Source organism: Cyphellophora europaea (assembly GCF_000365145.1).
Source record: "Cyphellophora europaea CBS 101466 unplaced genomic scaffold supercont1.11, whole genome shotgun sequence".
Lineage (NCBI taxonomy): Eukaryota > Fungi > Ascomycota > Eurotiomycetes > Chaetothyriales > Cyphellophoraceae > Cyphellophora > Cyphellophora europaea.
Window position 1 is genome coordinate 1026301 of NW_008481799.1, and position 24837 is coordinate 1051137.

Consider the following 24837-nt stretch of genomic DNA (forward strand, 5'->3'; position numbering starts at 1 on the left):
TGGCTAGGATGCTATTTCCACACGTCTCAGATTTTCAAGCACCCTAAGACAGGCTGAGCAAGCTTGGCTCATCAGCGGAATGCGGGGAGATGACATCTGCCATGTCGCCGTCGCAAAAAACTTGCCACATAGGAAATGTGGCAGCCTTCCCCAGAGCCATGCTTACATACTCATACCCCAGCTTTGCCATCTCAACAGCCATCGTACAGCTAAACGAGGCCAGGCACCAATTGAGGGTGTCTCCATGCTGTACGAATACCTTCTTGGCATTGGACGAAGGTGTGATGCTTCGCCTCGAGCAAAAATTCTCTACCACAAGCGTTACCCAATATAGTCCATGGCCATGGAGACCGGCAGTCGAAACTACGTGTACCGTCTTGTTGACGAGGTATACAATGCCAGACTGCGATCTCGCCCGGTGAAAAGAGTTGTGAGAAGGACGGAAGGCAGAAGGCGAGCATGCATAGGCATCTAAGCCAGGAAATGAACAACCTTCCACTGCTGTAAAAGAAAGATGTGGTCTGTCTAGGAGCCAGTCATGGTAGTGCTCTAGCAGCAGCAGCAGCAAATCTAATATGTTTTATCTCACTCGACGCGCTCGCATGGGCTTATCAGTAATACTGTCCTTGGCCGTAGCCACCTTGACCGTAGCCACCTTGACCGTAGCCACCCTGCTGTCCATACCCAGTCTGCTGGCCATAACCACCCTGCTGCCCCTGCCCATACCCGCCCTGCTGGCCATACCCAGTCTGCTGTTCATACCCGCCCTGTCCATAACCACCCTGCTGGCCATACGCCGCTTCACCACCGCCGCCGCCGCCATAAGCAGCCGGCGCAGCCGTCTGCCCATCATACTCCAGGCCCCTACCCGTATAGCTCTCATACCCCGGCGGAGGCGGTAGAGGCATAGGACTCGGACTACGGCTCCGCTGCTCCACACTGCCAGCACCAGCACCGGCACCGGCACCAGCACCTTCATACGTCCCAGCGCCGGCGCCAGCATACCCGCCGGACAAATGCGTCTGCTGCCCACCAACACCGACTTCACGATCATCAATGCCGCCTCGGCTGGAGCCAGGCTCATCATCGAGACCGCGCCGACCACCACCACCAAGGAAACTCGCTAGACCGCCGCCGCCGCTACCACTACCACCACCAAGCCCGAATTTATTCAGCTTGTGCGCATATCCGCCCACGCCGGGCAGTTTCTCCGCCATGTGCAGCATGTCACCCAACCCGCCGCCACCACCTTGATGGTGGCTTTGATTGCCGTGGCTGCTGCTGCTGCTGCCGCCGCCGTAGCCGCCGGAGGAGGACTGGTGGCCGCCGCTGCTTTGGCCGGTGTATTTGCCGACTAGGTCGCCGACCATGCCGAACGGGGAGGAGGAGGATTGGTGGCCACCGCCGCCTTGTTGGTGCTGGGATGAGCCGCCCCCGCCGCCACCTAGCATGCTCATGATGCCGCCGGCGTTGGCGCCTGAGGCGGCGTTGTGCATTTGTTGCTGGTTCATCGTGTGGTGGTCTTGTGGATGTTAGTACGGGTCAGACACACGAGTTGTGCTAGGCGTGGAAAAGGGGAGGAGGGAAAAAGGCTACAGGGGCGAGATTCGCGATCCGCCGGGACGCATAGGGGGGTAACTCACCAACCATGTTGTGATCGTTGACGCCAGCTTTGTGGTTCTTCCCGTCCTTTACTGACTGGCTGCTGAGCAGCTGGTCCAGGCCACGGCCCCGATCCGAGCGACTATGCACCCAATCCTGCACCACCTTGAACATGTTGCGATGGCACTCGATGCGCTCGTTGCGCAGCGCCGGGTGGTGGAAGATGACGTCGACGTCTGCCAGCACCTGCTGAACAGGGACATCAGGGTGCTCCCATGCATACAGAACACGCGGGGCGATGAATTTCAAAATCTCCGCCGCGACCGCGCCAGCGGGCGAATTGAGGATGTTACTGAAGTGGTCTTTGCTCAGCATGCTGTGCGTGGGATCTGTAGAGCTGGGGTCGTTCCAGACATCGAATTGATGCTTGCCGTTGCTGGCGATGACGCCCTCGGACCCGGTCTGCAGAGTCTTGGAGAGGACTTCGATGAGTGGTCGGACGATGGGTGCGAGCAATGAGAGGATGAAGACTGTGAGTGTCTCCACGATCCGCTCGACCAGGGCTTCCAGACCGGGAATCTTCTCGATGACAGACGAGATGGCTCGGACAACTTTGTCGCGAAAGGCAAGAATGGGATAGATCTGCTGGACAATTTTGCCGGGATCTATGCCGCCGTCGACTTTGCCGTCCGCCGACGAAGCGCCACCGGCTGGCTTCTGCTGAGGTTGGGCAGGAGTCGATTGCGTTTGGGTGGTAGGAGGGGGTTGGTTCCAGTTGGTTTGAGCTGGGAGTTCAGCAGGTTGTTGCCAGGATTGCTGCTGGCCGGCCCATTGTTGCTGAGGCTGCTGCCAGCCACCCTGCTGAGGCGGCTGTTGCCATTGGTTGTGCTGCTGGCTCTGACCATGTTGCTGGCTCTGTATAAATTGATCATAAGCCGGGTCACCCCATGAATGCTGCTGGTGGGCCTGAGGTGGCTGTTGGTAGCCTTGGTTGTAGCCTTGCTGCTGGTAGCCTTGATTCCAGTCACCAGGGCCGGCACGGGAGGAGCTATAGCCATCATCCATGCCACGTGACGATTCACCGACTCCAGCCGATCGATTTGCTTCACGCGCTCGCTGAGAGTTGGCTTGCAGACGCTGAGCTTCGTCACAGAGATCTTTCGTCCCTGGCACTTTCGACAAGAGCTTGACCAACGTCATTAGAGGGTTATTTGATTGCGCAGCAGTCTCGGCCATGCCCATAGCATTGTCCATCTCGCTGATCTCGCTCTGCGTGAAATGATCGGTCGCTTCGCCAAGGACTGAGTGGTAGAAATCGATCATTCCAAAGGTGCCTGTGACGAGTGGGAAGATGTGTTTGCCCTGAACGTTGATCATTGATCGCTCACCAACGTGAGGGAAGACGTTATGCAGGCCTAGCTCGCGCAGCGCAAGTTCGACGTAGTTCGTGTGGGCACCAAAATCTTCTAGAGTGTGTAAGCCTTGACCCAAAAGACGGCAGGCTTCGGCGAGTTCGTCGTCATTGCCTTTGAAGATGCCGCGGCCGGAACAATACTGTCGTCCGTGATGGATGCTGCGCTCGAAGCTCCACTTGACGAAGGCGGCGCTGGTGGCCCAGTCGCCTTTGGCGGCAATGTAGTTCTTCATACCGGTGGACATGTCAATGCCCAACTCGATGTCACGGACAGGTGCGCGGAGACGTTCATCGAACTTCCTAGCATCTTCATTGTCGTTATAGTCCTTGGGATTGCTAGAGTATACCTGTCAGATCCCTGTTTGGGGAGGAGGGGTGACAGCAGGTGCTCGTGAGAGAAGTCCTTACTCAATGTGCTCCTCTGGCCGATAGACACCCAGCCTTTCTCTAGTTACCTCGAACTCTGCAGTCGCATAGCCGAATCCCAGGAACGACAGTAACCAGACCAGTACTCGAATTGTCTCAGGCTGAGCCTTCTTCAAGGCACCAGTGTCCATAGCCTGGGAGTAGTCGCGCAGCCAGTTGCTATTCACATCTGCTGTCAGCCAGATACAGAGATCATGGCCGGTATCTTGCACTCACCCGAAATAGACTCCTATAGGGAACATCAGCACGGGACACAGAATATAAACGTGCACCAAACTTACTTTTCATCATCATGGAATTCCATTTATGGTGACGAATGCACTGCACCTGCTTGAGGATATCCTCGATGTCACCATGGCGCCAATTCTTGCCTTCGATGGCCGAGATGGAGGCGATGTCTTTGTGGTGGCCGTTAGCGATTGTAGTCTGTTGATACGTTGGGTGGAATCCACTTACTCCCCGCGCCGAAAGCCTGCGCCTGGGAAGCGAAGACCAGGACGACGAGGCACAGCAGTAGGAAATATCTGAATGAGAACGCCATGTTGGTCAATCCAGCAACGTTGATGGGCTTGGTAATAAAAAAGTAGGCGCACGCGTCGGATACGATGACGGGTGGTTTGCTTGTGCGGGAGTGAAGTGCCCCTCGCCGGGGTCGATGCCAAGACACACGTCTCACGTCAACGAGCGCGAGGGGGATTTGGTCGGCAAGCGGCAATGCAACGTCTGGATCGACCATGCACGTAGCGGGCTAAACGGTCAAATTGGATGTGAGACCATTCTGGGCATTTGCTGCGAAGCAACGAATTGCAGATGGCAGATATGTTGGACTCATCGGTTCAGCCTCCTGTCAGGCCTTGTTTGTAAGCTACCAATGTTCCCTGTCACCTTGCACGCGACCCTCTGAGTAGTTCGGATAAAGTCAAAGGAAGGACGCGGATTGTTGATGACTCTTCAAATTGGGATCTATTTGATCAATAGTTAGGAATACATGTTCCAGGCGGCTTTAGCCAATTTTCAGCCGCAGTCAAGCCGGTGTCCCGTAGACAGCAATGAAAACCCCAATGCCAACAAATGTACTACTGCACGCCTTCTCCCAGATCCGTTTCGGTCATTTTGAGCATATACCCGTCCAAAACCGTAGATGTGCATGACTTGATCATCTTCCCAAAGTCACTGTTTCCCCATGCAAGCCCCATGAAACACGCCTCATCAACCGTCTGGTATCTTTGTTTTCGTCCCCTTGCCCAGCCCAGTCCAGCTTCAAAAGTTATTTGAGCTCCCAGTTTTGGTGTAGAAATAAAAAGCAATGCATGTCCATATGGAAAAATAAACGCAACCTTAACTCAATCCAACACCCATACAGATGCAGTATTGTCGTCATCTATCGTGAGACTCTTCTTTTCGCCCCTGTGCTCGCTTGGGGGTAGAACTCCATGCCCATAGTCCAAAAATTTGCAACGTCGTCTTTGGAGGAATCGCTGTGCCACCATACTCCTCTTCCAGGGATCTTCACACATAATGGCTGGTATCATGATGGAAAATCGTCAATCGCTATGCCTTGCGCTCGCTCGAAATCAATCCGGTATCGTGTCGTTAAAAAGTAGTTATGTACAAACAAGGGGTTGAGGTGAGGGGGATCGGACTCGAGAAAAGGGGAACCGCAAGGCTAGCTACTCATCACAACATCACCGCCCCGACACACGAATACAGACACAGCGATGGAAGGCATGGAGAGGTGCGGGCACAACTCTACCACCGACCAGCGGACATCTGCATCATGCCGGGCGAGATGCTAGATGGCGGGCTTGCGATGCGGATGCCGGTCGAGGGGTTCACTATGGGGATGGCCTTGGTGCCGGAACGGATGGCCGATGGCTGGTGAACCTTGAGGGTATTATTGTGGAACGAAGGGGAAACGTATGCCGAGGTGGTGGCAGATAGGGATAGCGCAGGTGTTATCTGATCGGGTTGAATCTGATGTTGGAGAGGAGACGATTCGGGGGAGCCGCTCGAGAGGGACGAGCGATCAGAGCCTGACGACACTGACTGTTTCTGGAAGCGGTCAGTGTCTGTTGCCAAGCGGATAAGCTCGCTGGGATCCAAACATACTTCATCAAACGTCAACAAATTGGGGCAGAACTCGAGGTCATCATCGAGGTCGAAAGAACGGCCAGCCTCGAATCTCGCCCGGAAAGCAGTCAAGTTGGGGTTTTCGGACACGACCACCTCTTTCTGCGGCTTTTGTTGACGATAGTGTCGGTTATGGGAGGCGGGTAAGCGCGGGGCTCGCCGGGAGCGACCATGGTGGTTATGAGGTTGAGGATTATGGTGCATGGCTTGAGGATGATGATGCTGTTGATGACCAGAGTAGAAGAAGGCCGACATTTTGAAGGATGTTTGAGGCTGGTAGTGAACAGGGAACAGGGCGGTCAGGGTTGTTGATTATTCAGATGCAGGTCGGGACAAAGACCACGTCAGCGTAATAATAGGAGCCGGAAACAGCTATAGTTGAAGAAAGGCGGAAGAGTATTGGAGGTATTGGGAGGAAGGTCGTGTTGGGAGAGGTGCAAAGTAGCGGTATAGAATGAGGGATATCGGGGAACAGGCAAGATGATGTAGGGTGAGTGGTGGGAAGGGTGAAGCCGGGAGGCAGGATGAGAGGTGAGAGCCTGATGGGCAAGCAGGTGAGCAGCGGGCGAGGCGAAAGGTGTTGGCAGGGCTCACCACTAGCAACGAGCAATCCGGCCAAAGCATCGTCGCAAATTTAGCCACTGCCGAGCGACTATTGGCCAGGGTGGAGCTATGCGTACATCTCAGCACACTGTCAAAGCCGCTGGCCGGGGGGCTCTTTGGCCACAGTGGTTGACCATTGGTTCAGTTAATCGCTCGCTAGGTCACTTCCAGCGGTCGGTGGGGCCTGCTAGCCCAGGTTGCTGTCCGTGTGGTGCGTGCGCTGCGTCAAGAGCAGTGGGGTGGATGGCGTGCCTCTGCCGAATCACCGCTGCCCTGCCCCAGCGTGGTTGGGTGTCGCCACCTCCACACACGTCGTCCTCCGGCCGTCACCGCCTCGAGAGTTTCGAGAAGCGTTTCGCGTTTGGGGCATTCGACCTGTCGGGACGACCTGGAGGGCGAGCATAGAACACTTTCGACTGCCCATACAGTCTACCAGCTATCAGTGTCGGGCTGTGTTGGGCGTCGTTGTCAGAGACATCCGCGCCCCTTGCGACTGCCGCATTCCCAAGAATGCTGTCAGAGGGTGGATCAATGTCGATCCAGGGAGTCGAGAAGGCGATAGACCCTGAAATGAAAAGGGCTGCGCCTTGTTTGGCAGCACCTGGCCCTGGTTTCCATGCATCATGCCATGCGACAAGGGGCCGAGACGACGGAGTTTGCGTTGCTGGCACTCGTGGTCCGCCTCAGTACTCGCGTGCCTTGACTTTCGCTTGAGCAGGTGTTCTGGAAGAACTTTGGCGGCCTGATCCGATTGTCGTCATCCCTTCGCAGTCTGCAGCCTGTCTGGGGTGAGGCTGTGTCCAATGGTGTGCATTGGTTCTGGGGTTTTCAGCTGCAACCACAAAGTTCACTGCAAGTCCTTTTGACAATGATTTCGGCAGTGGTATCCGCTTTTGTCAGGTTATCTACAGTAGTAGTGGTACCTGCGACCCTCAAACTTGTAGTCGCAGTGACAGTTGCAGCCTCGTTACCGCCGTGGTGCCAGCCTCGCCAAACGGCGCAACTGCCTCGGTTGCTCCTTCCGTTTCCGGTCCGCCCTGGAATGCTCCGAATTGTCTACGATGCTGCCAGGTCTCGTAATCTATCAAAAGGAGTACCCATGCACGCACTCTAAGCAGTAGCGAATTTCAAAGGTCCACTCTTGACTCTCAAGGACTTCCCGACGAACTGAAGTGCAACGATAATGAGGAAAGCTCCTGCACAGATCGCTGCCTGAATGCCAAAGCTGACCTTGGTGCCTTGCGCATTTGCCCATGTTACCTGGAAATAGCTGATGATGAAGCCGCCAGTCTGTACGGTATCAGTAAGCGTGACAGAAAGAAAAACGCCAATCCTACCGTTCTGGCCATATTGATCCATGCCGATACCTCTCCAGAGGCTTCTGGATAGCTATCGAGGTTGTAGGCATTGAGAGCCACAGTGGTAATCATAATCCCTGGTCATATCAGTCAGGCCGAGCGATGGAACAGGGTCATAGCATACCAAACACATACAAGCCCCAGAACAAGCTCGTTATCATATAATGGAAAGCCTCCTCCAGTGCAAACCCCAAACCAACAAGCCCCGCGAGCATGAACGGCGTACTGACATAGATCGCCCGTAGACGCACCTCAGGCTCGAAATGACCGGCATGCGACTTGATGTACTGGTTGGCGATTTGATCGTGCAACCAATGGCCAATGATCTCACCCAGCAAAGCCGCCACAATGGGTGTGAAGTAGAAGTACCCGATCTGCAGAGCCTTGAAGTTGTACAGCGGAGTGAGGAAGATGGCAAGCGTGGTATTGATTCCGACAACCCAAGCGAAGGTCAGTAAATAATAAAAGCTCGACAAAAAGACAGTCGGCTTCAGGAGCACTTTGACGGGCCGGAGCATCGCCTGGCCGAAGCTGTTGCGGAGGTGTCGTGATTTGAACTGTGATACTCCCAGCAGGCGAGAGATGCGGGAGCCGTTCGCTGGCTGTGAGTCGATGGGCAGTCGGCGGTCGTAGTATGTCTCCTCGACGAATAGGATCGTAAGCACCAAGCAAAGAGCCGTCTCGGCCACATAGACCCAGAATGGAACCTGCCACTTCTGGGTCGAGATGATAAAAGCGGCAAAGAGCGGGCCGAAGTACGGCGAGAGAATGATCTGCCAGAAGTTAGAAGTCGTGGTCCTTGGGAAGCGTCCCCATCCCCTGTAGGACAGCAGCAGCGGGTAAACTTACAAATGCCGCCCAGATATTGATCTTGCGAGCTCTCTCATGGAAGTAGAACATGTCATAGATGAACATGAGCCCTCCACCCTGTGCCACAGTGCTGAAGAAGCCATTGAGGATTCTCGCCGCCATGAAGGACTCGAAGCTGGCCGCGGCCGCGCACCAGATTGCCGTCGCAGTTGCCAGGACGAGGAAGTAGAACAGCACCGGCAGGCGGCCGAAGTAGGCCGAGAGTGCGACAACGACGACGCCTCCAGCACCGAGCATGAAGACGTTGCCCACTTGAGAGTGATTCACGGTGTCCGGGCTAAGCCCGTAAACCTCAGCTTGGGGGAGCAATGTAACAGCACCGGTAGCGGAGCCATAGTCCGGCAGAAAGGCGGTCATGGATATGATGATGAGAATGGTGTGTTTCTTGACCCAGCTCCAATTGAGAGGGTCCCTGGGGTCGTCGCTGGGCTGAGGAAGCAGGATCGTCTGTCCATCAGGGGCGTGTTTGAGGTTGAGATGCGCCGTGTCGGTGATCACATAGCCTTCCGCCTCATTGTACTCGTGCAGGTCGGTCAGGTTTTCAATCACCCGGGGGGTCGGGACATCCTTCTCTTCATCCATTGTGGGAATCGATTTCGTTCTCTCTGTTAGCACAAACAAGCAATGATAGGGACCGTCAAGTTCGGCTGGGGAGAGCTCGTGTTTATATTGCCCTCGGCGGGGCTGATGGTAACTCGACGGGTCTGCGAGCCATAGCGTCTAGATCCGGGTGTATTGCCATCCCATATAGGGCGATAAGCGAGAAAGTGCACATTGGAGAAAGGCCCGGAAGGTTGACAGGGTCATTGGTGAGCACCGGATAATACCCCCATGGCCTCGAGCGCGACCATGTGGGGCCTGGGAGGGCCGGAGATGGGCATTCTGGGGGATCAACCTGGGGACTGGAGCAGAAATTGCTCGGCAGTTGCATTTTGACATGTCCTGCTTTGATGATTATGATAAAGCAGAAATGTGGTGACGGTCCGGCCTCTGTCGCTTAATAGAGTTCGTGGCGTCGGCTTCGTACACAGGAGGGAGTTATCAGATGGTCATGAGCCACCGAGAATGGTTCTCTTCTAAAGAAGTAAAGCCAACCAGCTCAGAGGATTGACCGCGTCCCCCGCTGGGAGGACTGCCAACTGGAGCTGTGGATGTTTTCCTCCTGAAGAGGCTGAACCATCTCGTACAGGAGTTGGATGATGATAACAACACTTACCGCTCTTTCGAAAGCAAGAGTACGCACTTGCAACCAGCTCTTGAGGGAGCACGGGCCCTTGTGCGGCACCGTCGATGCTGTATCGCAATTGAGGTACATCTAGTAGCGAGTTTGTCATGAGCCCGCCGGTCAATTTTATCGACCCCTACTGGATTCTCGTCTGAGGCTTGTCTGTACTCGCTAGATACAAGCCTTCCGAGCGGCTTTTCTCTCCGCGCGGCGAAACCCTGCGGCACCGGTTCCGCATGTACGACCCCGGAACACGTCTAGGCGGCCATCCTGACTGAGCCACCTATATCTTCTGGAGAGCATGCTTCTTCGCTTTCAACTGTCTCACGACACTACGCAAAGTTTCAATTTTACGGTATCCAAATCGAATCTATGTCTATACCCTGCTATGTGCTCTTCGAGTGATGAAGGGATTTTTGGCTCCTCAACTCTTAGGCAGTGAAATGAACCTCCCTCCATCGACTTGCTGGCGAGCTGCTGCTTGGACTGGAACCTCACGCGGTATCCTGGTTGATACAAGCAGAATGTAGTGATCCCGACTTTATGAGCTGGCTAATTATTGTTTCGATTATCGAAACAATCGCATACAGTCTGAAAACCCCCAAGCAGCAACCGGAATCTCCTGCAAACTCTTAGGCTCAACATATTCCTTCTTACCATTCTTTCTCAGTCGTTCCTTTCCGCTCTCAGCAGAGACTATCTGCCTCACTCTCTGTGTCCCTCCTAGCGGTGGCAAGCACGCGGAAAGACAGGAGGAATAATGGCTTGAAGCCCTGATGCAGTGACGATCAGCTAGCTGCCAAGCTCCGCGTCAAGCTCAGTGCCGGGCAACCTCCCTCCCACCTTCACCATACCACCTCTTCCAATGAATCATCTGCACACGTTGATTCGATGTAAGACACACTGTTGAGTCTTCAAAACCGGAACCCTCGGTCCTTTGCCAATGGCGCCCTGCTGTCTCAGCCTTGTGCACTGCTGAATGCCATTTCGGCAATACCTTGGTATATCCGGATCGTTGCCCGTCGTGGCGGCACGCCGACCTGCCAGCTCAATGACGGCCGCCTCCTGTACCTACCTGCACGATGGCCGGAAGTCCTAACTCATGAAATTGCTGATAAGGCTCGATCAGAACGAGGCTCAGGAGTTGCATTGTGGTGATGGTTTTCAGCTGCCAAGATGATGGCTAACAACGACGTGCAGCGTCACCTACAGCATGCATGTGCCATGTCGAATATCAATGCACTCGCTCTAATGAGCAGAGGCACACATCCTGGTCCGGCCACCCACCCTCCCCAGCATCCCTGCACGTTTCTCGTGCCGTCCCGCGGGGCTCTATGCTATCCCAAGTGCTTCATGCCGTCTTCGACAATCACACCGTGGCCATGGCTTGCGGCCAGCCTGATTTAAGAAGCCTGCGCGATATAAAGGCCGGCCTGGTGCCTACTGCTCGCTCAACTCTAGACATCAGCCAGACAAGATCGTCGCCCTACTCGCTATGTTCTTCTTAGGATCCTTTTCTGCTTTGCGACTGGATATAGTAGGCATAGTTGCCATTTTAGGGGAAGCTTCCACTCTACGGACCTCCCAGATCTCAGCCTTGTCCTGGCATCATGTTCTCCCACGCCTTATGCCTGCGCCGCAGGCTCTCTTGAAACATGCGCGCGAAAAGCGTCTTCCAACAGAAGAGGGAATGGTCGTTGGCGCCTACTCGGGCAAAGTCAAGAATGAATTGAACTTCTTTTGCCAGCTCTTGCATGAGAAGGAGCTCGAACAATATGAGGTTGAGCTCGTCGAGGTAGACAAGATCGAGGAGCTAGGCCACAAGGATGCATACTATGCCAACCATGATGGCGTTCTCTGTTGGCTGTCTGCCCTCGGCACTGCCATGGCCATTGCTCTCATCATTGTTGCTGTTCGATACGATGATGGGTGGGCTTTGATAGCTACCGTCCTCCTATCTGGCACCTCCACACTGGTCGGCTTCGCCTCCCGCTGGACCATCAAGCTGACCAAAGACTCGCCGAACCCGCATCGAAAAGACCACATTCCAGATGGTGATGTTGTGATTTACTATCCGAGCCAAGGAGCCTTTCGCATTGTCAGATGTAGCGAGCTCATATCGCGCTTGTACTTTACTCCTGAGATCGCCCAGCCATTGCTGTCCGAAGACGCTTACCGTATCATGGCGCTGTCGGGTACTATAACATTGATATTCGGCCTCATTTCTCTTGGAAATTCCCGCCCGACGTTGCAAGTTGCTTTTGCAGCCGCCTATGTACTGTTGAATGTTGCTTATTGGGTAGCATCGGCTTACAATCTCCAACGGCACTGGACTCATTGCTATACGGTACGTGTCAAAGACATCGACCCTCCAAACTCTGGTGTACCGGAACCGAGCGAAGTACCGCATATCGGGACCCTCGACCGCACGCACTCCCACCCAGTCATGCCCGACTCCCCGGAGCAGGTCAATCTCTCAAGTTCGACGGCTCTGCCGCCGAGTCAGCCACCGATCGCAGATGCTCATCATAGTGCAAATAACATGCACCCATCCTCAGCCACGTTCACGTTTGCTATTCGTCCTAGCAAGATTAGCGGCGATGTGGAAGCGACTCCGGGGCCTTCCTATCCGCCGACGCAGCAGCGGCCGCGAAGGACATGGTCACATTTCTCCCAAAAGAGCACAAGCTCGCAGACTTCTGAGCCTCGAGTCACCGCCGAGTTCCGTAACTTCACCACTGCGCTCTGGAAAGCCATAGCTCTCACTGGCACCGCTGCCTGGCTCGAACACACCAATATCGCCCCACACAATCAAGTGTGGGACGAGTGGATCACCAGAGCAGCTAGGCACGCACGCCCCAGACTCGTCGACGGACAGGACGTCCCACAGTGGAGAGTCAGAAAAGCGGACGGTAGAGAACATGTTACGCTACCCACTTGGCCGTACCAACGTGAGCTCAACAAGCTGTTCGAGGAGCAGAGTGATCGCGAGAAAAAGCGACCTAAGTGGCCGGATCTAGATGACCTGCGTAGACTCCCAGCGGCTCTGCCGGTGCAAGAGATGGCCTCCGGATCGACCTCGGCACCAAACCTCTCTCTGCGTATGCGGAGACGGGCGAAGACCGCGGCAGAGCGCGCTCGGCGGCGTCACCCTGGTTTAGGGACACTCGTTGAAGAAGATGTCACGCCGCAAGCCCATCGACATGGCCACGATAGAGCGTCGTTGCTGATATATCGGGACGAAGTAGATAGCGCGATGGTCCTCGGGAGATAGCAGGAGGGAGAACCTTCCGCTCTAATTCAGCGTTCTACTTTCCCTCCACACCCCTGAACTAGCTCGGTACCTTGCACCTACTTTGCCCAGCTGGCACCACCCAAACCGAGTACACAAAGTTATCCAGCACAAGCGCCAACTCAGCTTGATCTCCTTCTCCGGCGAACGCTCGCATCTCACACGCCTTGACACTCTCAAACCTGTCCCTGAACAGCGCCCGCGCGCCCGACACGTTCTTACCCGCCTGCACGTCCAGGAACTGCAGTCCATCCTTCGTCACGCTCGCAGCGTCGCGGTCCACCGTCTCACACACGACCTTCAACGTCGCTTACGTCGGCATTCCCGTCCCGTTGCGCGCCGCCTTCCAGTCGAAGGACTCGAGCGCAAAGGCCTTGACGGTGGCGCCGGCGGGGTTGGCGGTCGTGGAGGACGCGATGATCACCCTGGCCAGTAGGAGGTGGGCTAGGGCGGTGTCGACCCCGGTGCGCGGCTGGAAGGGGTCCGGGAACGTGGCTTGGTTGAAGGCGAAGAAGTTGAGGAACGAGAGCCTGTCTTGGGCGATGGGCAAGGGATACCTGCCGGGCGGGACGGCAAAGGGGATTAGTGGGATCACGCCTTGGAAGGACTGAGAACAGGACCGACTGTCAGTGAAGGCGTAGCAAGGAAGACAAAGTGAGCAGTGAGCAAGGGAAGAAAGAGTAGATGGGCCCCGGACGCACAGCGAGAGGCTTGGTGACTTTGAGGCACGGTCGATCCGATCGGCCGCGCCGGCCGCCGGCAGACATAAGACGGGGCCGGATAGGAGCAACGAGGTGAAAAAGATGAGAGGGGTCTTCATGGCTCGAGTAGAACGGTGCTGTGCTGACTTCATGAAACCTTGTTACGTGTGTGGGATGACCTGGTGCTTGGTGCCGGTCTGAGGGCAGGCTTGGGCAACGAGGGGCTTTTTATACCCACGGCCAATAATTTCGAGATTTGTGCTCATGGTCGGGTGTGTCTCCTGCTCTGACAGCGAGCCCTGTTGTGTGTTCGGTATGGCTTCGTGTCTCGGGATACTGTGATATGCAGACCTGTACCTGAAGTCAGGGCGCTCTCACGCAAAGTGTCGTGTCTCACAAAAAGTCTGTGCGAGTGTCACTCGATGCCCGGTCCGGTATCCCCCAAACATGGCCGGTCTAGATTGATAGAGAATGCCATGAGGGTGCATGTCAAGTTTCAGTCGTGGATGAAGGTTCTCACTAGATTCGAAGTTATGGTGACATGTTCGAAAAGGGGTTCCTCACACCTGATAGACACGTGTGGTCATGTTACGGTGATACGCCTCTAGCGGTCCTAGCAGAGCGTGATCGACATGTATGTCCGTGGCGGATGAGGCTAAACCTTTCAGAATTGCTGTTGATTATAGATTCTTCGGATCTGCGGCTATTGCAAGACCACCCACCACCCTCGCTGCTGACCCGGATCCACTTTCCAGGCAAACAGAATGAACCTTATCTGGACCGACAACAGGCATTCCTTGAGATCCCGTAAGGCCGTAACTTGTCAACGAGACAAGGTATATACGTCCGTGCTGCGGCGGTGAACTGCCGAGCCCGTTTGTCCCCGACCACAGGACAGGCAGCCACAACAGCAGCAGCAGCACCAACTCGGCCTGGGTCACCCTTTCCTGATCTCTCTCTCTCTTCAGCAACTGCAGACGGCCCCATCGTTGCCAACAAATACCATCAGAACTGCCGCGAATGCCGACGTGGCCACGAAGCACTCGGTTCTTCCCGCGCCCGCCACGAGGGACACAGCCACACTGAACGAGAAGGTCAGGCCGACGATGGCGCCCATTCGTGCCTCTGCTGACTTGATGTAGAACAAGGCGAGGGCGCCCAGGGCGGGTATCATCGAGGCCAGCAGATTGCTGCACGTCCCCACGACCGAGGCGATGGCCTTGTCGGAGTAGGAATAGATGGGCGTCGGTTGCCGCTGGCCGCTAAAGGGGTCAGGGATTTTGGACTGTTGTTTCCATCTGTGGCCAAGAGTCTGGTGGTAGAGTGCCATGCACGTGTTGCTGATGAAGCTGGTGATTGCGTCCTCTTTCTGATTCTTTGCGGACAGGGAGACGAGGTCGTAGGCATACTCGGCACCCCAGAGGAGTCCCTCGATGTCGGGGAAGCAGTCGCCGCCGCCCTCTTGGTCCAGCATCCAGTCACGCAGTCCTTGTTGGTGGACGGGGGCGGCAGTAGGGAGTTGCTGGATAGCGTGGTAGCGAAGTTGAGCTTCAGCTGGTCCGGTGTGTCAGCGCTGGACGCCAGCAAGGCCGGGGCAGGGCTTCGCGCACCATATTCCTTGAGCTTCTGACGAAGCTGGTCGAGGATCACAAGCTGTTTTGGCTTTTTCACGTCCTTCGACTCGAGGAGTAGACGGAGTTCGCATTCGTAGCGGGCTCGAGTGGCGTCTCCAGAAGCGCGGTCGGCGGCGAGCTGGCCACGGAGATCGTCCCAGAGGTAGGCGATCTCGGCCTGCAGCCGGTTAAGGTCAACAGTGTGCAGGGGCATGTAACGCCGAAATATCGCATAGTCAGTGTGAGTAGCCTGGGCCGCCGCGAGACGGTAGTAGCCGTTCATCTTGTCTGATGGTGCTGTAAGAACGTGACCGTGTCGGCAGGGTCACACATGGACATTCTTTCACGGTCAGCATCTTGAGGTTCTGGGAGCCTGCGCCCGGGAGAAGGCAAAGCCACGACTACCCAGCAGCATTCGAAGGGAAATCGCAGCTGGCACGGGCGCAGAAGGGGCACAGGTCAGCCAATATCAGGAGTTGGTAAGCGGGCGAACCCCGGTTCGTTGGCCCAATGCTCGGTGGTTCGCGTCGAAGCCGCCAGTGGCCGAGCCGTCCCGGCAGACCGAGCCTTTGTGGAAGGATCTAATGCAGATGTCAGAAGCAGAGGGTGTGTGGAACAGTCCAATCATGGATCGCACATCTAGGGTGGCGGCACTTGAGCCCAACTGATGACAGGCATGCAGACACCTCGGCTCGGCGCTCTGACGCGAGACATAAAGACTTGCGGGCCCCTCCCCTGTAGTCTTCAGATTTCTTATTTCACTCGAAGTAACAGCATTGCAAGCTAAGTTCGAAGCCCCACGTAGTGTTTCGCTGTCGGGTTCCATCGGCATTGTGCCCGGCAAAATGGATCTCCTGGGTCAGCGCTGAGCTCTTGGCCCATGAACGTGGTAAAACTATAACGCAGTCTCTGCATCTCAGTTTGTGTTTGTTGAAGCACTTACACATTCTTAGTTATAGCAGTACGGACGTCTCCGAAAGGTGAGGCAATCGCACTCCTAGCGGCATTCGGCAACGCGACGCCCCTGCACTGCAGTCCGCTCAAGGTCAAGACTGCAAGAAGGGGCATTTTGACAGCCTGAACGAGCTCCTTGTCATCGCAGCATTGCTTACGGTTTCTCGGTCGCTACGTTAAGATGTCACGGACGTTGGCACTGATCACCGAGAGCGCCCTCCATCTAGACAGGTCGAAGTAGATAGCGACGGAAATGCCTGGTGTACGGCCAGTCTCCCACACAGGGTCTCAAGGTCCTCGCGTTAGGATTTCGGGCTGTTGCAGCGCAAGCTTCGTCGCGAATGTCATGAAGGTGAGGATTCCGCGTCGCCGACGCGGCGGCGAGTTTGGACGGAAAACTAGCCAAGCCTAGCGGCCCCCGCCCGTTGCTCTCCAAGACGACTACCGCACAACGGGATTCAATATGCTCCAGGCACGTGGAAGGAGCCACGAGCGATCAGCAGTGAATTCTCCCTGTGTCTTCTGTACATCTGCTTGTCGCTTTTGAAGCCTTGTTTGTTCAATTGTTTTGAGTGACCCGTCAAATCATCAAGCCCAATCCCCGATCGTGGACACTGCTCCTGTCGAATACCAGCCCTTGCAGCGAGACGACTCTGCCCAGAACGAGCCCCATAGCGTGTACCTGCTCTCAATTACGGACTGCTTCCACGAGCAGCCTTGCAAGCTGGGTCAAGGGCCGTAGTCACGGTCGTCCAGCTCCCCAAAACGCGTGCTTGCCGGCTGCCGAGCGTGCGAGAAGAAGGAGTGTGCTTTTTGCACGAATAAGATAGTTGTGCAACTTCGAGCGAGAGTGATCGAACATTGCTGGCAAGCGCTTGCTTTAAAAGATCAGTGGGAGCATATCGGTTTGGGACCGACCGGGCTGAGATATTGCAAAAATGGTAGACCATCGTGACAAGCCTGCGAGCGGGAAACCCAACACAGAAGACTGTGTCAATGGCTCGCACGACGAACCGTCGGCACCAGCACAAGACGACTTCTGGTCATTCCTCCGAGACGGCACCCGCATTCATGAAAAAGACGACGATGTTGAGTCAGTGGACGCTCGCACAGAAAGCAGTGGGACTGTGATCACCGTTTCGGACGCAGGCACCGAAGATTGCCAGTCCTGGAGGTACGAAATGGGCCATGTGAAAAGGCACGGGAATCAAATCATGGTCCCACTCCTACTGGACACCGGCTCAAAGTATTCGTTGATCTGCAGGTCAAGAGCCGAACAGCTGGGTCAGGTTAACAAATGTCCAGAACTTACTGCCGTCCTCGGGCTGTCGACTTCGAGTACTCCAATCGAAGGGAAGATTTCCCTGGTGATTGACGTGTGTGACCAGAAGTACAGAATACTATTCTTCGTGATCGCCGACCAGTATGTGCATAAGGCCTTTCGAGCTTCGCTGAGCGCGAAGGTGTTGGAAAGGTCGAAGCTTGTCGTGCGAGGGCCTGGCAAAGGGAGGTCTGCCGGAAAAAGCTCAGCGGCAAAGGCGAAAATCTGACATTTTCGGGCTGAGAAAACCGGTGAACCTGCTGCGGCTCTTATGGGCGTCAGCTAGATTCCACTCCGACGAATGGGCATGTCCAGGAGTTTGACGGCCAGGTTGACTGTGGTGTCCGTAACGCCGAGGAGCTGCATAGAAGACCTACTCACCAGGGATGGGACTGACCGCTGCTTCGTGGCCGCCGATGAAGGGCGGTAGTGATAGAGTGGTGAGCAAACGGTTGCCTGGCTCTGGTGTCCTGTAGTCTATGTGTTGGTCGCAAAAAGCTCTGATGGTGTAGCCATCAGGCCGCATCTATGCGCTGCCCTCCAATAGCCTCCAATTGAACTGAAGTTCTACGACCGTCTGATGCGTCGACCGTTCAGGAGACCGCTACTGCACTCGCCCTGCTTCGCTGATGGCATCTGCAAAATCCTGTCAAAGAGGCATATAAAGGGCCCGGAGTCTCCTATGGAGGTGAGTTGTGCTCATAACAGTAACGGGCATAAAGAAAGCAGAACAGAACCCCAAGTCAAGCACAGAAGCAGATAAGCTCGACCATGACGGACGTTCCAGGCGCACCAGGCTCAGAGGATAGCCGTTTTGTGACCATTCACATTGAGCGGACGCACGGAAAGAAATCCGCAGGGAGGCGAGCCTTCCGTGATCAAAGCAGCAAAGAGAACAAGATCACCAAGGCTTGTCTTGCATCGATGGGTTTCAACCCAACCTCGAGTCCAGTGAACCTTAAGTGGTCAGTGGGGGGCTGGGACTGGGAGCATGATTTCAACATCGTCGACAGCGCAGATCATGAGATTGTCCTGGGCACTGACTCCCTGGAGGAGATTCCCTCCGGCATCCCGGAAGCATTTCCAATTTTTGGACGGCGCATGAACAAAGGTGAGAAACTGGAAAGTAGCGGTTCGAAGACTGAGCTGACTGCGTGCAGAAGAACGAGAGAAGTTCGAGCAATGGGAGAGGGAGAGCCGTGCCCGCAAGGAAGCGGAAAGGGAAGCCAGGAAGAAGAAGGCAGAGGCAGAGGCACAGGCAGAGGCGAAGGCGGAGGCAGAGGCGAAGAAGCGGCAGGAGACGGCTGCTCGAGGACAGAAGCACCGACTTTAACGAAGCTCTCGCAGGGTGGATCCATTTCTGGTCCTATTTCCCACCACCTGTGATACAGTCCACGTCACTTAGATTTCCCTTGTCGATTGGCCAGCAGCGCGGCTGCCCATAGTTCTTCGATATAGAATGTGTTCTGCGATCACTCTATCAGTAACAAGAACGTGAACCTACATTGGGTGAACCGCGCTCTGGTGTTCCCAACATGATTGGGAAGCGCGATGTTTGTGTGCTGCAAGGGGGTCCGGTTGCACCCATGAGCTGCCACTGGAGGCATTCATCGGTTTGCTAGGCATCGTATTGCAGCCCCCTTGTGACCCATGTCACAGAGATTCTTGATGACCTACCATTCAGGTTAATCCTTGACCTGCGATGGACATTCGCGGACAGATTGGAGTTGTTCAAGTGGTAACTCAGACATTGGTGCAGTGAAGTTTAGGTCTGCGCTACTCGTCCGCGTCGGACCCACCCGCCGCCTGTTGACCGCCTTCTTCAAGATCCACCACTGGCAGTCTATCGCTTCCACCGAGTAGCATTATGCAGGCTGACCAGGATGTCAACGAGTACTCCAGTTGGCGACCGTTTCTTTGGAATCCACCAAGTAGGAACGTCTTTGGTAGCTGTAGCCGGAAGGTTCAAACATCACATGGGAAGGCTTTCATGTACATCATTAGGTATATACGCTAGTGGACTTAAAGCAGACTTCTAGCCGCTGTAATTACTTCAGAATGACAATCAGAAGGACCAGGATCACAATCAGTACCAGGATGGTCGTCGCGCCCCAGTTGGCCTTGGCCTTCTCGCTGACGCCCTTTAGCCTCTTCTTTGCGCCGTCAAGGCGGGACTGATGTCGATCGACGCCTCGGTCAACCTCGTCAAGCAGTGCAACCTGACCTTCGAGCTCGTCGCCCACTTGCATAGCTAGCTGTCTCTGCCTACCAATACTGTCGCTCAAAGTATCCAGCTGATCGTCCTGTTCCTGAAGCACCTGCTGATGGTAGTCGTGAATCTGCTGGTTGCTCATTTCGGCCGTCGGATCCGGCGTTTCGGGCTCATCGGTGTATCTTTGAGGGAAAAGAGAGGCACGGTTGGCCTCGTCATCCGCATCGAGTGATTCCTGCGAGGGGTTGTCGCGGAACCGAACGTTTTTGGCAGCAGAGGCAGCGTCCTTTCCCCTCATGCTCGACGACTTGGTCATCTGTGGTCTGCCGGACTTATCGAGACTCGATCGTGTTCGCGCATGCTCGAAGTCGTGCTTCAGTGCTGGATCGTTTGGCGACGTCAGAGTAGCTGCAGCCGTACTTGATGATTCGCCGTGGAACTGCCGGAAGAGATCGCCGTATTGTGATCTCAGTGTATCAAGCTGTTCCGTATCCGAAGACCGCCCCGCTAGAGACTCTATGCCTTCTCGAAAAGACTCAAGCGACCGAGCAATGTTGGAATCTTGCGATGGATTGGGGTCGAGCTTCAAAGACACCGCCCTTTGTCGCTCGAGGAGCGATAATTTGATATGATCTGCTAGCAGCAGTAGCTGCGACGCATTGGACATTGTGAAAGAGTGTAGAAGCCACAGCTGGCTTCTGCGTAGACTCGCTAGATGACGGAAGCGGCGGGGGTTGAAAGCGACAGTTGGACAGCTCAGGCAGTTCTCCAAGGTTGATGAGCGACTTGCGGTGTGAAAGTGAGTCTAGTTCTGTCCTAGCAGATGGCCTAGAGAGAGACGGCCGTGGTTCGGGGTAGTGTGTCTTGAACAGCGAATGCAGGAGGTCGAGTGTCAGATGTCAGGACCGCAGCCGATGCTCCTTGAGTTCCATCATCCGCCTGATCCTGGAGTCCACTTTCACGTGACTGGCACGAAGTTCCCGCGGCTGAATGGTCGATCGGATCGGAAGCGGGGCTGTGGGGAAGGCACCGGAGCCCACCTGCGTTGGTCAAGGGATGCGCTGTCAGGTACCGTCCGACACCACCGTCAACACCAGCCTCCTCTTCCCTCTCCACCTTGTACACGTGGAACAGTCCGAGCACAAGCTATATACACAGACTTCTGTGATCTGAATGCACAGCATGGCCTTCTTCCTCGCCCATCTTCGACCATGACGCACCCAAGACCTGAATTCCTCTCCCTCCAACCTGGGGCATTTGCCTCAGACGACAACACAAACCAAAGTCCCATTCAACCGCACCTTGACACGCTGTTTGCCGAGTTCAGTCGATCGCGCCACAGACTGACTCCGCCTCCCCGATCTCCGGCGGCTCTTCGCCGTCCTAGAACGACCATACCGGTCCAAGACGTCCAGGCAGTGGATCACAAGGTTGACCTGCGGGCGCTCGACTACGTATCGGACTATGACTCGCACTTGATGTGCCCAATATGCCATGTCCCCTTTGTCGACCCGGTGGTCCTCGATTGCGACCACACCTTCTGCAATCTGTGCTTCGAAGAATACCGCGACGGTGCGGAAAACAGCCCTCGCACCCAATGTCCCACCTGCCGAGCATATCTACTCTCTCAACCTCATAAAGCCTCACGCCTTATTGTCAATATGTGCAACGATATAAAGGTGCGGTGTCCCAACGAAGATTGCGACACCGTCCATTCTCGAGGCTGTATCGAGCAGCACGCCACCAAGGACTGTCCGGAGTATCTGTTAGACTGTCCTGGATCGGACTGCTCCAAGGTCGTCAAACGAAAAAACTTTGTCCCGGAGCAATGCATCCATAGCTCTCATATAGAGTGCGATTGCGGCGCTGTCATTGAGCTCGGTCGTGGAGAATGGCTTCGGCACAAGGACGAGGACTGTCCAACGACCGGCGTCAAATGCGATGTCTGTTCCGAGCGCATCTCAGTAAAGGACTATCTCGCTGGTCGAGACACTCATGTGTGTTCTGCTGAGAATTCTGCTCTTCGCTGTCCAGGATACGAATATGGTTGCGTCACGAACCCAGTCTTCGGCACCTCAGAGGATCTCGAATACCATACCCAGACCTGCCCCCTCGCCCGTCTGGCGCCGCACCTCAAAAAGCAGTCCTCGCTTCTACAATCTTTGACCGATCAGCTCACCCTCACCAAGGTCCGCAACGAAGTCCTCGAGACCTCCCTCGACAAAATCACCGACCTCCTCAACACGCGCATCCTCCCCTCCATTCCCTCACAAGCCCCAACCCGCGCCCCTTCACCCACACCTTCTTCCCTCTCCATTGAAGAGATTCCGCGACACTCCGACCCACCACTGGCCCTGCCTGCCCATCTCAGACCTCTCACCCCCAACCCGCCTGCCACAGGCCCGTCTGGCCACCCCCACCTCAACGAGCTTGACATCCTGAACCTTCACACGCACCTCTCCGACAGCATGACCAACCTCTCCACCCAGCTGCTGACGGTCCAGAACAACCTCGCCGACCTGGACGCCCGCACTTCCATGATGGTCATGAACGAGACGCTACGCCTCAAAGAAGACCTGGCGCAGCAGGGCGCCGGCCTCTTCAGCACGCGCGCACAGGTGCAGTGGCTGCTCAACCGCGAGCGCGAGAGGATGCAGATGGCACATGCTCACGCACAGAGCGCCGCGAGTCAAAGCCAGACCCAAGGACAAGGTCCCGGATCAAGCAGCGGAGGCGCGGGAGGACCGGCAGAGAGGCCGGGGTTCGCACGCGGACGAAGCTCCAACATTGGGCTGGGGGAGGGCAGCAGTTCTGCGAGGAGCAGCTTCAGCCATGGCACCGGCGACAGTGTCAGCGTGAGCCCACGTGTGGCGCCGAGGGCGGGTGGCAGGCGCTTGAGCGGAAGTCAGGAGCGGGTGAAATTGTGAGTGTTGCTGCAGTGGGGACGGAGCAGGGAGCGGACAGTGGGCGATGGAAGTTTTCGGGGCTAGGAATACGGTACCGCCGACGAAGCATAGCATGACACGGCATGACACGGCATAGCATAACATATTAGCATGACATAGCATGACGGTTCGGAATCTCGTGAAGCAATGAATATATCTGGTGAGCTTGAACGACACTTTCTTTTGATCATCATGGGTCTACTCATCCAAAAGACGCTTGCAAGCCGCGTTTATTCCGCGGCCTGATGCTCTTGGTAGAAGTCTCTACCGATCCCCATCTACATTGTAAACCAGGCGCGCTGTCATGATAAATTCATACGCCTCTATCCGTGCTCATGCCCTTCCTCTGCCTGCTAGCAAGTCAGACAATTGCATCAGTGACACACCATGCCGTAAAAATGCCGTGATCGCTTCTTCTTCTTCTTCGTCTTCTTCTTCAGGCTTTCTTCTAACAACCCCACTGACATCGTCTACTACTTCAACAAACAGAAGATGGACAGTCCAGTTTAGCGGACGACGGCGCCCTTCAACGTCTTCACCGTGCATTTGCCCTTGCCTTCGACGATCAAGCTGCCCTTCTTCTCGCCCTCGACTTCGCTCTTTCCAGCGTCAAAGCCCACGACCAGGTCTTCACTGGTATAGAAGCCCGGCTGAATAGCCTCCCATTGCTTCTTCTTGGGATTGAGCTGCTTCTCCGGACCCTTTCCTTCGCCATATTCCCAACCCTCAAAGAAAACTGGCTCACCAGCCTCCGCCCCCTCGGGCGGAGTGACTAGCTCGACAACACGATCAGCGGCATGCGGATCCGCTCCTTCCTCGGCCTGAGGGGACGCGGCGAGCACCATGGCAGCAGACTTGATAGAACGCATATTGACCGGCTTCAGATTGGCGACCACAATAACCTTACGGTTCTGCATCTCTTCAAGCGGAACAAGGCCGTTCAGACCAGAGCAGACGGTGCGCACGACCTTGCCAGTCTCTTCGTCAACTTGAGTGTGATCCGCGCCTTCAGGATCGCCCATAGCAATGGTTGAGACATAGAGCGAGTCGGCATTGGGGTGGTTGATGGCGCGAAGGATGTGGCCGACCCGGAGGTCTATCAGAGCAGGTGACAGAGGGGCTGCTGGCGGGGTGGCTTTGGGAGGTTTGGGCTGCTTAGGAGCTTTCTCTTTCTTCTTTCCCGCGGCATTCGCTGCACCATCGGCGGCATTCTTGGTGCTGGATTCGACCTCTTGTTTGCTCTCCTCGGTGGAGGGCGGCTTCACCTCGGGGTTGGAAGATTCCATGGTGGGCGTCTGGGGTTTGGTACGGCCAACGACCAGAGGCTTGTGTTGTTTTGCGGGAGACTTGTTGACGTCGGCCTCGGGGGCGGGAGGCTGATCGCTCATGCCAGGAACTTTGTAATGGACACGAGCGTGGATGGGACGGCTGGAATTTAAGTCCAAGTAATTTTTGGAGGGCGGGGTGCGGATGCTGGGTGAGTTACGGTCAAGATCGCCGTAACCTTCTGCCTGCGCTCTCTTTCTGCCTGGGTCAATCTTTGACAGTGTCACCTCTTGACTTGCTAATATAGGTTCGACGGTGGTATTTGCAGAGGTTCGTGCCTCGTTTGTCGCGATCTGCTCCGGAGACTCTAACTGGTGCTGCAGTGGTTCTGGGATGGTGTTTCGAGCTAATCGAGCCGGCTTGTAGGGTGCTGAATAGTGCACTTGCTCATAGACAGTGCCGTCGTTAAATGTATGAAAAGTCGAATAGCAACCTGGGGGTGAGGTGGTGGGGTTCACGTTGTGCTGTTCAAAAAGTTTTCCGTGCGGCGAGGGACTGGTCTGCTGCGCATCCTCCGACACCTCGGACGTGTCGCGTCTGAACCCGAGCAGGTATGTCGTCTCACTTGGGCTATTCTCCATTTTGTGTGGCCGTAAGCATCCTGCGGACTGTCTCAGCCCATATGATGCAAACCTTGAACGCTTGCTCTGAGATGAAAGATGCTCCGGTCGGTTCAGGTAGACCGGATGCAAGCGATGCTGTCTTGTGTTCACCTTGAGGCGCGTCGAGCGAGCAGCTACGCGCACTGCTCCTTCCATATTAGTTACACAGGTCCTGGGCAATTCGCGTCCCCTCTATGCGAAGCTACGTAGGGTAAGAAGTGACCGCTTGAGGAGAACGGTAAT

At 55.5% G+C, this 24837-nt stretch overlaps 9 protein-coding genes across 9 annotated transcripts; 3 read left to right on the forward strand and 6 right to left on the reverse strand.

Annotated features, from left to right (window-relative positions):
• Positions 1-611: 611 nt before the first annotated feature.
• On the reverse strand, positions 612-3983 carry HMPREF1541_10064 (uncharacterized protein; the record flags this gene model as incomplete). Its single annotated transcript, XM_008714735.1, has 5 exons — positions 612-1522; positions 1644-3352; positions 3425-3614; positions 3724-3840; positions 3899-3983. 5 exons carry the CDS (start codon positions 3981-3983, stop codon positions 612-614), a joined length of 3012 nt encoding a protein of 1003 aa, XP_008712957.1.
• Positions 3984-5191: 1208 nt separating this feature from the next.
• HMPREF1541_10065 (uncharacterized protein) lies at positions 5192-5827 on the reverse strand (the record flags this gene model as incomplete). The annotated part of the gene is made up of 2 exons (XM_008714736.1): positions 5192-5494; positions 5552-5827. 2 exons carry the CDS (start codon positions 5825-5827, stop codon positions 5192-5194), a joined length of 579 nt encoding a protein of 192 aa, XP_008712958.1.
• A 1458-nt stretch (positions 5828-7285) lies between these two features.
• HMPREF1541_10066 (uncharacterized protein) lies at positions 7286-8985 on the reverse strand (the record flags this gene model as incomplete). The annotated part of the gene is made up of 4 exons (XM_008714737.1): positions 7286-7465; positions 7513-7610; positions 7658-8306; positions 8383-8985. The coding sequence occupies 4 exons, from the start codon at positions 8983-8985 to the stop codon at positions 7286-7288; spliced, it is 1530 nt and encodes a 509-aa protein (XP_008712959.1).
• Positions 8986-11255: 2270 nt separating this feature from the next.
• HMPREF1541_10067 (uncharacterized protein) lies at positions 11256-12902 on the forward strand (the record flags this gene model as incomplete). Its single annotated transcript, XM_008714738.1, has 1 exon — positions 11256-12902. The coding sequence occupies one exon, from the start codon at positions 11256-11258 to the stop codon at positions 12900-12902; it is 1647 nt and encodes a 548-aa protein (XP_008712960.1).
• Positions 12903-14585: 1683 nt separating this feature from the next.
• HMPREF1541_10068 (uncharacterized protein) lies at positions 14586-15517 on the reverse strand (the record flags this gene model as incomplete). Its single annotated transcript, XM_008714739.1, has 2 exons — positions 14586-15175; positions 15232-15517. The coding sequence occupies 2 exons, from the start codon at positions 15515-15517 to the stop codon at positions 14586-14588; spliced, it is 876 nt and encodes a 291-aa protein (XP_008712961.1).
• Positions 15518-18280: 2763 nt separating this feature from the next.
• Positions 18281-18842, forward strand: HMPREF1541_10069 (uncharacterized protein; the record flags this gene model as incomplete). Its single annotated transcript, XM_008714740.1, has 2 exons — positions 18281-18620; positions 18670-18842. The coding sequence occupies 2 exons, from the start codon at positions 18281-18283 to the stop codon at positions 18840-18842; spliced, it is 513 nt and encodes a 170-aa protein (XP_008712962.1).
• A 715-nt stretch (positions 18843-19557) lies between these two features.
• On the reverse strand, positions 19558-20388 carry HMPREF1541_10070 (uncharacterized protein; the record flags this gene model as incomplete). The annotated part of the gene is made up of 1 exon (XM_008714741.1): positions 19558-20388. One exon carries the CDS (start codon positions 20386-20388, stop codon positions 19558-19560), a length of 831 nt encoding a protein of 276 aa, XP_008712963.1.
• A 544-nt stretch (positions 20389-20932) lies between these two features.
• On the forward strand, positions 20933-22648 carry HMPREF1541_10071 (uncharacterized protein; the record flags this gene model as incomplete). Its single annotated transcript, XM_008714742.1, has 1 exon — positions 20933-22648. One exon carries the CDS (start codon positions 20933-20935, stop codon positions 22646-22648), a length of 1716 nt encoding a protein of 571 aa, XP_008712964.1.
• Positions 22649-23172: 524 nt separating this feature from the next.
• HMPREF1541_10072 (uncharacterized protein) lies at positions 23173-24573 on the reverse strand (the record flags this gene model as incomplete). The annotated part of the gene is made up of 1 exon (XM_008714743.1): positions 23173-24573. One exon carries the CDS (start codon positions 24571-24573, stop codon positions 23173-23175), a length of 1401 nt encoding a protein of 466 aa, XP_008712965.1.
• Between the last annotated feature and the right edge of the window lie 264 nt (positions 24574-24837).